The sequence below is a fragment of the Telmatherina bonti genome, assembly GCF_933228915.1.
Source record: "Telmatherina bonti genome assembly, chromosome: 23".
Classification (NCBI taxonomy): domain Eukaryota; kingdom Metazoa; phylum Chordata; class Actinopteri; order Atheriniformes; family Telmatherinidae; genus Telmatherina; species Telmatherina bonti.
The window spans coordinates 21664477-21681273 of record NC_136632.1 but is presented as its reverse complement, the minus strand read 5'-3'; the positions used below and the strand labels follow the sequence as shown (position 1 = coordinate 21681273).

At 38.6% G+C, this 16797-nt stretch overlaps 1 protein-coding gene across 1 annotated transcript in view; it reads right to left on the bottom strand.

Annotated features, from left to right (window-relative positions):
- Positions 1 to 8692: 8692 nt before the first annotated feature.
- Positions 8693 to 16797, bottom strand: part of ntn4 (netrin 4) — a gene marked incomplete at its 3' end in the record, with an annotated part of 31705 nt that continues 23600 nt past the window's right edge. The window contains exons 6-10 of the mRNA XM_079263269.1: positions 14406 to 14619; positions 11521 to 11615; positions 11121 to 11189; positions 9147 to 9320; positions 8693 to 8832 (exon numbers count right to left, since the gene is read on the bottom strand). Coding sequence (XP_079119395.1) covers positions 8693 to 8832; positions 9147 to 9320; positions 11121 to 11189; positions 11521 to 11615; positions 14406 to 14619 — 692 coding nt within the window. The remainder of the gene's footprint in view (positions 8833 to 9146; positions 9321 to 11120; positions 11190 to 11520; positions 11616 to 14405; positions 14620 to 16797) is intronic.

Sequence of the window (16797 nt, the reverse complement as noted above, 5' to 3'; positions counted from 1 at the left end):
CCGGTGGTTTCATGGTGGTGTTAACGCAGCTGGATACGCTGTTGGATTTGTGGTGGGTGAAAACACAGGTGCAGGTGAAGCCGGAGGAAATGCTTTGCAGCCTGTAAACAAACACGCCTCCTGTAATTGCTGCTCCTAAGATTTTCCTCCTGCCTGCTCTGCCTGGTAAGGTCGGGTGTTAGCACTGGCTGCTTGACAGCTTCTGATGTATAATCAGGTTTTTTTTTTTCATAGAGTTCCAGCTTGTCATGAGTGTCTGTTTTTGCTTTCGAACTGTCTGTGTGTTGTCACGTTGATCTGTGGGTTGGTCCATAATGACTTGATGACATCAGGTTCTTGTTTGCGTGGCTGTAAAATAATCAGCAGTAGCGTCTTGATCACTCTGCTATGTCAACATCATCCTCCTTGTTCTGGCTTGCTCATCATGAGGAGAAGCATTCCTGATCCGTGTCTGCATGCATCTCAGTGTTTTCACGTGCAATGAAGTAAAACCAGAGAGGTTGGATGGTTTGTGAAGGAAATGCGGAATATTTTTATTTGAACTGACTCACTGATTTAGTTTTCGGTCTGGTTTCTGATGCCAGAATCACAACTGATGGGATAATACTGAGCACATGACTCCCTTATCCAGCACACATTTCCTTTGACTATAGAGCTGAGAGGAAATCCATTCTTAACATATTTTCTCCTTCTTGTGTTCTTTGACAAATGCCAATTTCACAAGCTGGTTGTACGTTTGAACTTGAAAAGGACTGTCACAATATTAAAGCGAATTTGATCATACAGACTTGATAGTGTATGACAGCTTGTGGAGCACTTTACGATTTAGTTTTTTCTGAAATGTTGTTTTAACACAAGCCCTTAAAGTAAATGAAGCAGAAATATTTAGCTCCACTACTGATTTATTGATCTATATTTAAGTGCATGTTTGTGGATAAAATGAACCTTTTGTGCAGCAAGTCTGCAATTAAACATTTGTGGTGTCAGCTTGGAGGCATTTTAGTCCATTTGCCTCTAAAACGACTTCAGCTCTGGGATGTTGTCAAGTTTCTTCATGTAAGCTCCCAGTCCTTCAACTTCAGATGCTTAAAATTTTGTGTCGGCAATAGCAAAATGTTCACTTTATTCTTTGTTAATCATTGTTTGGTTGAACAACTGGAGCTCCTTTCTTTTGAGATTCTGACTGACAGGTATCCTGTCATTTTTGAGTGCAATTAGTTTCTGTAATTTGTAATTCATTGTTCCAAAAGTAATGAGAAGTTGTCCAGACTCAGACATGGTAACCAGCTATGGCACTACAACCACCATGTTTTAAAGTTTGGATAATTAACTTCTTGTTTTTGTTTTTATTTTTTTGGTCTCATTGGTCCACCATGGTATGCCCACATAATCTTTGGCAAATAAGGACATTTTCTGTTTGAAGATCAGTATGTTTCCTCCAGCTTGTCTTCTTGCAGCCCTTCCATGCATACCACTGTTCTCCAGATGATGGACTCATAAAACGAACATCACCTGATATAAGTGATGCCTTTTCATTGTTTCTAAGTTACATTTTGTAGCTTTTGAGACCTCACTAGTAAACTATTTATATGGTGAACATTCTTCATGCTTGTAAACAGTGACAGGACAAGAACTGGTTCTTTGGTAATTTTTATAAAAGTTGTGATTGAAAAACAGTCTAGAGAGATTTTCTGCACAACCTATAAAAATCCAAATCATAATATAATGGCAAATGTTAATAAATTTAAAATACCACTGAAAAGTTAATTAAAAATACTAAAAAAAACAAAAAACCAACTGCACCATATAGCAGTATAAAATGTTAGCATTTACCATACCGCAGCTATTCCTGCTGTATGGTGTCACTTGGAAAGGGGTGTTGTTTGGGATGAAAGCTGTGAGACTGGTGCATCTCAAGCACAGGTGTAAACAGTTTTGTTCATGCTGATGCCACTTTTCTCAGGCAGATATGTTGAGCATTAACAGCGGCTTCGTTTAGTTTCTTCCATTTGAACACAAAACGAGTAGCATGGTGACGTGGTGGTTAGCACTGTTCTCTTGCAGCAAGAGATTTCTGGTTCAAATCTCTCCTTATTGTCTGAAACTTATCTTTTTTCAACCCCTGAGACTTCATGGATTTTCCTCCTACAGCTCCAAATCATGTGGGATTCCTCATGGGGATCCTCCGTGTCGGGGGCTGCACCTGTTTGACCAGCGGAGCCGTTGTGGCGGGGGGTGTTGGTAGGGGTTCTGCACTGCAGCCATATGGCTGTGGTGTGGACCCCGGCCTGCTCCGGCCTGGGTGTTCCCTGTAGCTGCGTCTCTGTTGGTCACTCCTGGGGCAGCTCCTGACATGGATGGACTCCCCAGATGTCATTTCCTCACAGCAGTGTCAAGCCAGATACAGATGACAGAATCCTAAAGTTATTAGTTTTGATTTTGGCATCAATGATTAGGGGAAGGGTTGGGTAACATGTGTGTGGGTAACGTGTGTGTGTGTGTGTGTGTGTGTGTGTGTGTGTGTGTTTTTAAATGTGAAACTGTTGATATGCTTTTGTATGAAAAGTGCTATACAAATAAAGTTTCATTCGATTTGATTTGTTGACTTTACAGTAAACTGAAGGCAACTGTAGCTGTCAGCCTGTATAGTTGGTTGTGTTTGTACAGTCACAGACTGCTGATGTGTTCAAATGTACCATGTTTTTTATTTGGGATGGTTTTGTAAACTTTTTTTTCCAGTCTCCATGAAACACCTCTTGTAAGTGCTGTGATACTTTACCAGAGGTAGAATACCCCATCTGATGCCTGCTTTGTGAGGATCATCCCACTTATTAAAAACACCTGGGCCTAAGCCTTACTATCCTGCTAATTGCTAATCTGGAAGTTAAGTTACAAAATACGTTGTGCGACTGAGACGTTTTCCCAGCTACATTTCACTTTAAGACTAATATAGAGTAAATAATCTCAGAACTTTAAGTAGGAAAAGAAGGATTAATAATTGATCCAATGGGATTCAGAAATGGACAAACTTTTTTTTTCACACTTTAGTACAACATCTCGTAGAGACAATTACAAAAAAAAAAGAAAACGAGGCAAGGCATTTTTCCTTATGTAAAATTAACATACAAACAGAAACATAAAAAAACAACCTACAGGGTCAAACATTTTACAGCATCGCAAAGATTAGCAACAGTCTGATTTGGATTATTAATGTATTTAATGGAGGACAGGAATTTTCTAAATTCATTTTTAAAGCAGTTTATATTTGGCATTTGTTTTTATTTTTGTGAATATGGTATTTACCCATAATTATAATATTTGTCAGAAGAGAAATCTCTTTGGTAAGTTCTGAGTCGTAAAAAATAATATCTTCAATTGTTCAATTCCACTAATTTTACTATTTAACCACCTGTGAATATCTTGCCAGAATCTCCTACTCATTGAGCATAGCTTGGAGCATTTTGTTTAGTGGATTTACAAATAACTTTTGCAACCCTGTCCACTGGATGATAACGTATCCAGAAGTGGGGGTCCTGTGTAACACCCATAGCGGGCCAGTTTTGGGGCGTCCGTTTCAGGATGATGGGTGCTACCGAAGAGGAGCATTGTGACTCCCAGTGAGAGGAAAGGAAGGTGGGGGACGTTATTGTCCCCGAGTCTGCGGGAGCTGCCACGCACTCTGGGGCCAATAGCAACACAAGAATGCTGGCAGGACAAAGGCCATAACTCCATTCTATAGCAACACAAGCGAAGCATTGTGTTCATACAGGCAGACAGACATGCATGTATCTGCAGTTACTACAATAACACGCACACATCAAGCATACTGGAGCAAACTATGCATCTGTGCAAGCATGCCAAACGCTCATTCATCAACTAGGTTCCCACACCACACAACCCCCTGCAGGACATCTCCATCACAGGCTGAGAATGGCCAGTCAATCCTGGGACAATGAGAGAATGAGCGAGCGTTAGAGAGACAGAGAGAGGGAGTGAGAGAGGAGGTCTGCGGCTCAGATGCAGTAGTACATGTGTATGTGGCGTCCTGTTGCGTCTATGCTTCAAGGCCAGTTCCCACAAACACCTCCTCTGGGCTAATCTGAAGGTCTGCCCCGGGCAGTATTGGAAAATGTAATCTGGCCTTTAACGTATGTGGAAGTACTCTTTTAATGTAGCATTTTGATTGTGGTAGTCTTTTAAACTTAAATTCATTTCAATAAACTTAAACAAACATAGTTATCATTAAGAATACATGGATAGTTGTCTATAATTTTGTCCATTCGGCCACGTTTCTCCTGATGTAGAATTACTTTATCATTTTGTTGATTTATGTGATCAGAAAGACGATGGTTTAATCGTCACAGCTACTAATGTATGTCCCTTCTGGGTGTCCGTAGGAAAAAAAAAAAAGGAAGTTCATCATGAACACCTGCCATTGCTTCTTAAATTTATTGTAGTTGTTGTTTAATCATATTTCCACCAATAGATTCCCTTAAATGATCAGATTTGGTCATTAAAGGTAGAGTAGGTAGTACTTCCAGCTGTCAAATGAAATATAAGTGTAAAGTAACATTACTTTCTTCCAGTGGCACTAATGACATTCCTCTTCCCGTATGCACTCGTTCACCCTTCTCTGCTGTTTGGAAACAGCTCAGAGAAACCTGGAGGAGCTGCGACCCCTCTGCCACAAATCTGTGAATGAGTCGTGAATGAGGAAATGTGGGTACAAGAGGCTTTCCGGCTTCGGCTGTGTGAAAACATCCATTCCCACTCACCTCTTGTCTGTGAGGCGAGGCCAGCAGACAGGTGAGAGACCTTTGACCCGGCATGCTGTGGAGCTTTGCTAAACACGCCAGGAATGTGTCCACACCTTTTGCCCAACCACGTCATCGCAACTGGAAAACACGCACCTTGTCTAAACCCAAACAGAGAGTATGTGGTGGACTGTTCCTCTCTGTTATGGTCTACATTCTGGGGCTTTGTGTGAATGTACAGCAGAGTGTTATGGGAGCAAGAGTGATGGATGACTTAATCTGCAGAGACAGAAAGAGGAACAGGAGGTGTGTGTGTGTGAGAAAGACTGCAGGGTGATAAGGATATTTTTGTCTAATTTATGTGAAGTATTTCAAGGCCTGAGCAGTTATATCAACTGTTGTTGAGTTGGTGTTTATGGAAATGTGTCTGGGGTCAGACACAAGCTGTACAAAAATAGATTGCTCATTCTGACTTGAGCCTACGTTTTCGACTTCATTTCTTTTAAAGTTGTAGAAATATGGCATTGAGTTTCTGGCTGAAAGGAAAATTGAAATATTTAACAAGCAGAACAGCTGCTTAAACACACAAGCAGCAAGCCAGATTATTAAATTCACAAATAATTTTAATATGATAAAAGAGAAAGTGATAGGTAAATGGTGAAATTACGAGGAAAGCTCCTCATAAAAAATCCATCACAATCTTGGAACCCCTGAGCAACACCTGCTAACCTTGCCTCTGGGTTAAACAACCAATATCAAATGCCAGCTCAAGTCCTCGAGGGCCACAATCTTACAGGTTTTTCATGTGTCCCTGTTCCAACACACCTGACTCAAACTAATCACTCATTATGCAGATCTTCATTGGCTGCTGGATCCATTTAATGGAAGCCCAGTATGTTGGAAAATGGATACATGGAAAAGCTGCAGGACAGCTGCACTCGAGGACTGGCTGGGAAACCCTGAATAAGATGATCTGTCCTGATGTCTGAGACTTTATACATTATGTGCTCAAAAAAAGAGGAAAAAAGGTATAATATAATTCATTCTATGTGGACTACAAACAGATAACAAATAGAAACAAATTCTAAAAAATATTTCTAAAGACGCATTACTTAACTTTCCAGACTTAAAACTACATGTTTGACTCGTTTGATGCGACTGTGACATTTACCATGTCCATTTCTGGAGCCATCGCTGCCCAGCATCTCCCAGAGGCTGACAAAAGTGCATCTGACAACTTTTTCTTCCAGGACGCCGAGTGATAATGCATTTAGTGTTGCGCAAACTGGAGACGACTTTTCATGTGCCTTTGATCAGTGGTGGTGTACGTCCGAGTTTGGACGTGGAGCCCTCCAGCATGTAGTGTGTGCCTGACTGGAAACTGAAACCTCAGTCTGCTGCCACTGAGTTTTGTTGTTGGTCTTTTGCAATAAGTGGAAGAGTTTTGACCACCTCCTTCCTCAGAAATCTGGCCGCAGCCTTTGATGGCTTCATCTTTCTACCACGTCCAGATGGTGCAACCACTGTTCCTTCAACCTGAAACTTGCTGACTATGCTTCCAGCTGTATCAACAGGAACATTCAATTACCATTTAATCCTTGTTCATGCAAAGCAATGATCTCCTCTGAAAGCTTTTGACTTTTTCATCTCTAATATGCAATCCAACGTCACAGTCAACAATCTAGGTATTTGAGGTGTTTCATCTCAAGCACACCTGGTGCAAATAATGAAAACCTTGTATCAGGTGTGCTTTAGACTACACCTGATTTCCTTTCTTTTATTTCACCAATCAATTTAAATACAAATAAATTTCAAGCACAAAATTTTTTGTAAAAATGGGACTTACCAAAACGCAGTCTATAACTTATAAACAGGCATCCAGACACCCAACAATTGCCATGAATCAAAGAAACGGTTACAAATTTTCAACCAAACCAACCAATCTACATCCCAAGACTTTCTCAGATTTCCAAAATACACGCAGATACAAACATATCCAGGCACATAGGCAGAAAAGAAATACATAGGTGCATATATACACTCATTGTTTAGGCAGACCTCTACTCAGGGGGTAGACTCAAGAACATTTCCGTTGAATTGGAGAAACCACTTATAATATTGGTTGCATTTAAATGCTTCCTCTTGATTTGTTTACAGCAAACAGCTTCTACTTTGTACATTTTGCTAGTAAACCTAATTTGCAGAGGGAATTGAATAATTTTGACAGCAATTGTATTTTCTCAACCATGAATGGAAAGCTCCCTGAACATCCTGCCTTGTTTATGTACAATTTCACCGTGAACCTCAATTTAGCAGAGAAAGCTGACGTCAAACTGACCAACCTTCATGTTGCTAGTGACGATGATGGGTGTACGTCTGCCACCAAGAGACAAAGCGCAGAGTAAAGAGCTCCACAAAATTATAAGAACTTGTAAATCTAGAAACAACAACTTGCCTCTTTTTCTTTTTTTCATAGTTCATAAATTCTCTGTTGGGATCACACTGTTGATGCCAAGTTCTACTTTAATACCCCGAGGCTTTTTGGGTAGAACATTCCTTTATTACGACTTTACTGTGGTGCATGAACAATCTGGACCAATGCCATTTAAAACGCAACACATATTCCAATCAGTGGTGATAAGAGCTAATTGTGTTTAAGGGCGATGTAGAGATAAAATAATAGAACTTTAATAATAAAATAACTTATTTATATGACAGATATGGTTCTACATTTCTTATTATCTTTCAGAGTTTTAGCTTCAAATTATTTAATCTGGTTAAGCTTTTGGGTTTTTAGCTCATTTTGCTGAAGAAATCAGAGCAGAACATTATTAGAAGAGATTTGATGGACCAACTTAAAAGAAAAAAAAAACACCAAACATTTAAATATATGGATTTATCCTTTAATGTTGCCATGGACAAAAACAAATACGGATAAAGATGAGCAATAAAATTTATATAGATATATACAAATAACACTGTACATGAGCACAAAGGAAGGAATAGAAGGAAGGAACGTTCTTAGTTCAGCAGTGGAGTGTAAATAAGAAATTAATCAATAAACATAATGTTTCATAAACATTGGATCGGTTTGATTCTACAGAGAAGCTTCAGAGCTAAGCTGGATCTGGACTGTGCTCGATTACACCGTTGTTTTCAACCACTCTTTATCTCACACGCATACACAGACACACACAGTCAGGCAAATACATTCATGTTCAGGGTAAAACCCATTCGCTCTGATTTCAACACAGGCACACCTGGACTGGCTAAGATTTAACCACCTGTAGTGGCTTGTATGGCTTCTTTAGCGTCACTCTGGGTGGTTTGCATAACGTGTGCAGCGTAAACTCTGCTGCTTCTGTGAGCATGGGCATCCATTTCCAAGGCGGCACATCCACAATTTGTATCAGGGAGGTTGTGTGTCGGTGTGTTTTTAATCCTCCTTCTTTTGTGCATCCTTGCTTTCTAAGTCCATCTTAGGCTAAAGTGCTGCAAAGGAGGAAGAAAAGTTTTTCTGCCTTTTATTACATGTAGATGGGTTCAGGTCTCATTCAGTCCTCGTAGCGGAGAGTTCTTGGGAAGAGCGCAGAATTCTCAGATTTTTTTTTTTTTTTTTTTTTTTTGATGGAACAGTGAAGGAATATTTTTGCCTGAATCCTACTTAGGAATGTAAGAATGAGGTTTGCTCAGGTGCAAACATATGTCTTAATAAAACGAGATCCTGTCTGCTTTTAGCTTCTGCTCTTCACCACCAGCTTCAGAGAAAAGGAGGGGTTCAATCATCTCAGTTCAGTCCCCCAAAACCTGCTGTCACGCCTCTGTGATTTAGAAATCCACATCTGGAGGACAGGGGAAGGAAAATCCCTGGTATTGTCTAATCAGAAACAGTCTCATCTGTTGTGTCCCTCCAGTTTTTTGTCTGTTTTCCTGTCCGTCTACCAGTTGCAGTCTTTCTTCAGCAGTGTGAGGACTTTGCGACCCAAGCTGGCTTTCCAAGGTTTCACAAAACTCTTCATGTTGACCAGGAGGCGGCCCTGCTTACGGTCTGCATGACCTGCTACCAGATACTCCATATCTGAAAAATGAGGACAAATAAAGTTCTGACTTTAATTTCTAAAGTTTTGTTCAAACTGAAAACCACATAATCACACAAGTATATCAGAACTATGAGAGATTATCGTGCAGTCTTACACTTCTTATCTAGATCTGCTTCAAAGCAGAATGATTGGGAAAAAGTATGTTTGATTCCACATTTACTGTACATCTTCATCTATAAGAGATACTCTACCTCTCTTTCCATATTATGTTCTTTGATTTCAGTGTTAACACTGACTTATTATCTTTGAGACTAAATTCAGGATGTTTCAGTGTGTGTATGTGTGTTCTGACCTGGGTTGAGGATGGGGCATGTACAGCCCCGTAATGTCCAGGACTCTGGGTAAAGAGTAACTCGACCACGCTGTATCCTCAGTTTGGTATTCTGACTGAGCACCTTCTGAACTTTGACCTCCACCTCGGCGTGGGAGCCTTTATCGTAAGCTGACAACACTTTCACCTTTAGTACTAAAGGTCAGGGAGGAAGACAAAATGTTACAGCATGAATAAATCTAAGCATTTCTGTGTTAAGATCTTATTTTAGACACCAGATTTGACTGTTTTCTGTACTAAAATCTAAGAAAAGAACTAGAAGAAGAGGGTTCCACATTAGTTTTCCAAGGCAGCTGTGTTTGGCTGGACAAACTTCAAACGATGCTTTATCTGATCGTGGAAGTTTTTATCATTTTGATTGAAATTGAAATGAGTTAAATTTTCTCCAGGGGCGTTGAATCTGAATTATCAGTCTTATTGTGCCAATATTTTATATAGGTGCTAAATGAGGAATCTGGATGACTTTTAAATCTTTTAACTTTTGTCCAAGTACATGGGTGACGTCCAGATATGCGGTTCTGAGCTAAATAATTCAACAAATATGACTGGAGAAAGCTTTGGAACCATTTCCAAATAAATTAATGTAAGTCCATCATCTTACAGAGGGGTTATTTGTAAGTAGAGTGCCAGCAAGTTCACCTGAAGGTCAGAGTATGCAACGCTCAGGTAAACTGAGCTACATGTCAGATTTTATAGGCCTTGGTTACCGTGATAAATGTTGAAGCTAATGATGATATAAGTAGAAAAAGACTTAACATGTATGGCTTGGTTTAAAGGCTTTTTGCACTGAAATTGAATATACTGTAGTACATCTGAACAAACCGCAATACTTTTGTGTTTGAGACAAAGTGGTCCAAAACTACAGCAGCATGTATGGAGAAAAGCAATCGCCGCATATCAGCACAAACCCCTCATACCAGCTGTCAAGCACGGTGGTGGAGGGCTGATGATTTGGGCTTTTTTACTGCCTCAGGATACCAACACCTTGCAGTCAATAATACTATGATAAAGTCTTCTGTATACCAAACTATTCTAGAGCCTAAGGTGAGGCTAAAACTTGGTAGGAATTAGCTCATGAAACAGCAGCAAATATACAACAGAACAGCTGTTCAGGACAAAAAGAGAAATACTGTGCATAAACAAATGCTGCAAACTTTGAACTGAAGCAATGTTGTAAAGAGTGGAACAAATTCTTTACAATGATGCATGAAACTTATAATTAATTAAAGTTGTTGCAACTAAAAAAAGGTTCGAGATTTAATTTATCAGCAGGTGAAGGTCTTATTTTTTATAAATGCAATGATGAGTGAAACCTTAGAATTAAAGAGAGTGCTTTGAATTTAACAACACAATACAAATGAAAAACTGAACGAGGTTTTTGACGGGTGATTATTCTTCTTTGTCAAAGAAAATCAACTATGTTTCTCCTCTAGAAGCAGAAATGGTTTGGGTGTCCAATCAAACCAGTAAAATGCTTATTATTGATGGATTTTTTTTTTTTTTTAATTTAAATTTTTCAACTTGTCAGGTTATTTCTTTGGAAACATGAGCAGTAACTAATAGAGCTTTATTTTTGTCCCACATTATATACAAGTTTACAAGTAGTTTAAATGAGAACACAACTAAACACTTTAATCTCCAGCAAATCTCAGATCCACAGTCAGACTCAAAGCTTTAGAAGTACCGCTACTTTTGGACAAGTTGCTACTCCAAATCCACATATTTTGGATGTGGTCTAACTCTCCCAGGTTTCCTTAAATGTTTAGTGTGGGGTTGTTCTGGGGCACATCCACTATTTTTGCTTTTACCTCATAGGACCTCTCGGAGTCTGGTTGTAATAACCTCAATCATCTTTTGATAGTTAAATATGTAAAACAAGGAAATGCACTTTATAGATGTTGCTTCTGATGTAGAGTGCATGAGATGAGATCTTACCATATGCATAATTCATGGTGCAGAACAGTTTACTGTTGGTCAGGCTTTGCTCTTTGCACTCACACTTCTCTGCAGGTAAAAAAAAAAAAGCACAGATTTGTAACATAAATAATTATGTGTGTGGTCTCAGATGGTGTATATGAAGCTTCCTAAGAATGCAAGTAAAGCACATGGATCCAGTAAGGAATGTGGCTTTTGAAAGCTGCAGTTACAGGGAGGTGGTGGTGGAGGGAGGCGAACACTAACAATGCACTTATAAAGACACACAAGTCCACTATAGCCTCATTTTCCTCTGATGCCTTATCAATAACTTAATTACCTGAACATTAATGTTTGGTGGTTGGGCTACAGAGGAGGAGGATTAATGCACACACACACATGGAGTATTGCTGTATCTCACCTGAGTAGTGCAAAGCAGAGAAGAGCTCATGAGATCTAAAGATCCTGACTGGCTCACTGGAGTTTCCCTCCAGGTTGTACAGGTCCAGATCAGAGCTGTAATGCAGCAACACATATGTTAAATACAATTTTAATTCCAAATTAAGATGGGATGCTCTGTAAAAGATAAATACGGATGAGTATTGGGGCCACTGAATAAAAAAAATGAATTCTGTGAAAATAGTCAGAATTCAAAGTTTTTTCTCAGAATTCTGACTTTAATCTCAGAAGTTTAACTACAAGTTAAGACTACAAGTTTAACACCTGGGCTTTCAATAGCTGTGTTCCTATTTCATTCTTTTGAAAAATGAAAGCAACATTAGTCAGTTTTTACAAAAAACAATTGCGCTTTGCAGGTGTTTCTGTTGAGCTGTGTATAGTGTGTAAGCCTCAATTCAGATTGTCAGAATTGCTGCTTATGCAAGGAAGCCACGCAGCGTTATTTTGTGCTGCATGGCTACTCAGAATTCTGACTTTAATCTCAGAATTCTGAGATTAAAGTCAGAATTCACTGAATTAATTTTGTTCTATTCAATGGCCCTAATACTCTTCTGTAGATAAAAATGCAGTAATTCACAAATCTTTTAAACCAATATTTTATTTACAATAGAATTTTAAATGTTAAAAATGGTTGTATTTCACAGCAGGAGTGTGGACAGGCACAGAAAAACAGGCTGTAAAAGTAAGATGTTCATAACCTGGAATTGATTATGTTAACTGGAAACACTGGTATAAAAGGTGCACCATAAAGCAGCAGAGAAAAGATGAAGCAGGTTTTTGCTAAAACTAGGTCGCCAAATTGTGGAGCAGGTTCTCAACAAAAAGTTGTAAAAACTTTGAGTATTTCATTATCTATAATAAATTAGATCAGAGAAATCTTCAAAGAATCTGAAGATGTCTCTGTGTGCACGGGATTATGTGGTGCTGTACTAAAAGGTCATGTTTCTGTCATAAAAAGCAATGCAGGCTCAGGGACACTTCCAGATATTACAGTCTGTAAACAGTTCACCATGGTATCCACAGGTTAAAGCTCTGGCATGTAAAGATGTGTGAACATAATCTAGAAACACAGTTTCCTACTTTGGCCCAAAACTCGTTTAATATGTACAGGAAATACAAAACTGTGCAGTGGTTAGTCGAAATTTAAAATCATGGTTTACAGCAACCTCCACACCAGAAGTAAGAAGAAATATTGGGTTTGTTATCAGCACTTTGTACAAAAGACAAGAGATGTCCAATATTGGCATACCAATATTATCAGCTGATATTGGCATTAAAATGCAATGTTGGAAATTATGAGTATCAGTCATTTACTTCAATGACTTTCACACAACATGCACATATTGTATATCAAACCCTTCCGCTACGTATCCTCTAACTCAAAATGACAAAACATAAGAGATGTCATGTAAAGTTTTCCAGATATTTTTGTTTGTTTGGCTTCAAAAATATTATTATCTGTATTGGAAATTAAGAGTTGGACAAAAAGTTGGATATATAAACAAGACAAAGCATTCATTCATTATCTGAACTGCTTAATCTGATCAAGGGTTGCGGGAGAGCTTATCCCAGCAGCCTTCAGGTGAGAGGTTGGACAGGTCCATCGCAGGGCTAACACGAAGAGAAAAAACAACTATTCACGCTTACTCGACAATTTAGACTAATTAACCTAACATGCATGTCTTTATATGGTGGGAGGAAGCCAGAGAAAATCTGGAGAGAACATGCAAATTCCACCGTTTGAACCTCCCGAGCCGAGGATCGAACCTTCTTGCTGTGAGGCCATAGTGCTAATCACTATACCGCCATGGAGCCCCCAAGAGGAAGTGATATATGATGAAACAATTTGTAATAACAGCAGGGCAACGCATTTAAAGTATCTGCCTGCAATAAAAAAACATTTGAAGAAAAACCCAATACTCTTGAACAGCTGGAATCTTTTATCAGAAATTCTTATTCCAAAGCTCGAGCAGCTGTTTCCTCAGTTTTTAGACATTTATGAGCTGTTGCTAAATGCTATACAGCGGTAAACGTAGTTTTAGGTCACATTCACACACAGGTTTGTTTGGGCAGGGAATTCCTGAAGATTTCTGTACCTTTCCTCATTTTGGTTTGCTTTTCCACTGCACTTTACTCAAGCAGACCAAACCATCTCAACCATGTCATGCAGCTACAGAAACTGCTCACTAGGGGGGTTATATTCCCCCAAATGACCACAGACTGGGAAGAAAGCTGTCATTGATTGGCCAGGACCAAAAATGGTTTTCTCGCTGCAAGTAAGCAATGGAGCAACAATAAATTTAATCAAACTTGGGGTTTCTGTTTTTGCTTTTGGTGTTCAAAGGTTTTTTAATTGATCAGAATCTGTCCAGTATGAGCAGCAGGAGAGCTGGTGAGATATCTGACATCCTGCTGTATACTGCATCACATGTCATTTCTTCTCATGGTTTACAGAATGGTCTTTTTGTTTTCTCTACTCTCAGTGCACCTGAACTGAGTTCACTTTTCAAGCAGACAACAATTCATTTATTTGATACTCTTCACAGTCCAGATGCAATTCAGATGCAATTGAGCTGATGAGGATTGTTTAGAGGGGACTGTGGGCATTTGACCTTAATTTAGCTGATTACTTCAAATCAACAAAACCTCCAGTTTCCCTAAAATGTGACTCCTGAGTAAAACATCTCACCAACTACTGGCTTAGTTTCTATGAATAGCTGATAAATGAGGACCCAGATCTTGTAATCACAGAGCACAAGACAATCACAAACATCCTAATACTGTCAAAAAAGGTTCTGCTATTTAATAAAATACAGATATTTGAGGATAGAATGCATTTTAACTCACCCAAACATGCAGTCTCCAGTGAATGGATCACAGTCTCCTGCACAGTCACATGGACGACAGCCATACTCATGAAAGCCCCAGTATCCCACCATGCACCTGTCGCAGTGCAATCCACCTACTCCAGGCTTGCAGATGCAGTTTCCATTGGACGGGTCGCACGAGGAGCCATCTGCTAAGTTGAAGGGTAAGGAACCCATAGGGTGGCAGTCGCATGCTGGGAAAGGAAGAGTTTAAATTAAATAAAATTGGTGGGTGTTAGGAGTTTAATCGTGCATTATCTGCTTTGATTAATTTGATTATTTTTAGTTTACATTCTCTGGGAATATGAAAAGAAAACAATGAAAATGTACAATAAATACAGCTAAACTACAATAGTAATAAGTAGTGTGTACAAAAGTCATTTAAGCTGTTGGCTATATCGAATCATTGACGACCAGCTCTGAAGTGTTTCATCATTTATCAGTTTTCTATTGTCTACTCTTCCAGACAAAGGCTTTTATCTTTTATTACCAAAACATGCCCTTTTGAAGTCTTTTCTATATAACTTTAACTTCATTACTGAATGCCAAGTGCCAGCTCGAATCAGCTTTTTGAACTTCTGTCCCAAAGTAGGAACAATGAACAAATCCTCAAGTTTAAAAACTCAAATCGGTCCTCACAAAGACAGACATACTAGTGCTCATAGAAAGATATTGCACATTCTGCAACCTTTGTGCCCCCCTAACTGTGTGCTGATTGGGTATTCTTTGAACATCCCACAAAAACAACGTTGTTGCGCCAAAGGCTACAGGATCTACCCATTTTTCCACTGGCAGTTTGAGAAAACAGCCGTCTGGCAGCACTTAAAACCGCATCTTCCCGCATTAATCTGTCCCAAGGGGGGGTATTTCCCTTTAACCATTTATCCTTTGTTTGATAAATTGTGCTTGAAGCTTTGTTAGTAGTAAATGACAACTTACTGGTAAACCAGACGTCTTCTGAGCACTATTTTTTTTATTTTGTAATCTCATTTTAATGTTTTTATTAGTCTTTAATTGCTTTTTACTATATCTCTTTTTTTTAAATGTTTTTTTATTCTCTTATTTTTTTGTTTAGTCTTATTATCTTTTTTTAAATTTTTCCAGTGTTTTATCTTCCTGACACAGTTAATGGGGTTGGGACAGAGCCTCTTGAAACATAATTTAATGAGTTTGCCATGTCGTCTATATGCTGGTTTCACAGACTAATTTTAGCAAGATATTTTAGATAATTTAGTTGTTTTGGGTTTTTTTTTTTTTTTAATCCTTTTTTGCTTTTAATGTAAAGCACTTTATGCTACATTTTCATTGTATAAAGGGTGCTTTATAAATAAAGATTGACTGATATTTAAAGACTAAAAGGAAAATTTATAAATGATCCCTCGGGGGAATGTGTTTAGGTCACAGCTCTGATAATGCAAGTTTTTTTTAAATCAAACTTTTTGAATTTCCTTTAAATTCACTAAATGTTTATATGTTTAAGTTGCTGAAACCTTTATTCCAAAGGGTATGTGTTGCTACTGAGAAAACGGCACCCCAACACTGCTGAAACAGCAAAATAAGTCAAACAGCAACTATATACTTCATAAACAAACATGATGATGGTGTAATTATAGTCAAGGTTTTGAAGAGAACAAACCCTATGTTGGAGATACAAATGAAAAAGACGTTTAGGGGGATTTTGATCTGAATGAGGAGAAAATAAATAATTTGAATGATTACTATTGAATTCATTGATAACATAGGTGGATAAAATGGATTTTATTCATTCTTGAGGAGGAAGGCCAATTGTAGAATAACAATCCCTGGAGATGAAGTATTGTTTCTGAAAGTGGTTTCAACTTCTTGAATAAACTTTTTAAAGATAAAAGGTTCTTGTATTATCTCTTGCTCTGTCTTTTCCTCTTTCATTTCTTCTCTTCCTCTGATAAGGTCTTCTGGTGTATCTGCCGAAACAGCCACATTTCATGTTCAGAACAGCCGGTGTGTTTATCTATTTGCTAGCATGTGATGCGGTGTGTTAATGTCACGCAGCATCCCAGCAGAAGAAGTTGAACTGTACAAAGTCTGGAATAGAGAGTTGGAAGGTCGGATCGTTACGTGGCCTTTAAAGCTGTTTTTCAATTTATTTGCAACAATAATATCCCCGTCTTTACTTTTAAATGTGAACAAACTTGCTTGCACCCTCTTCGATCAACCTAATTCCTCTTTTAAATGTGTTACCCAGGCATCAATTGGCACATTTTGTAATTACATAAATTAGGAGGTGCACATCACTAAAACACCAGGCAATATGATGTCATTTTTAGCTTTGGCACATAAGCTAATGAGAAAAATAATCTTGAAGAGATGACCCCCAAACCTTGCCCCTTAAG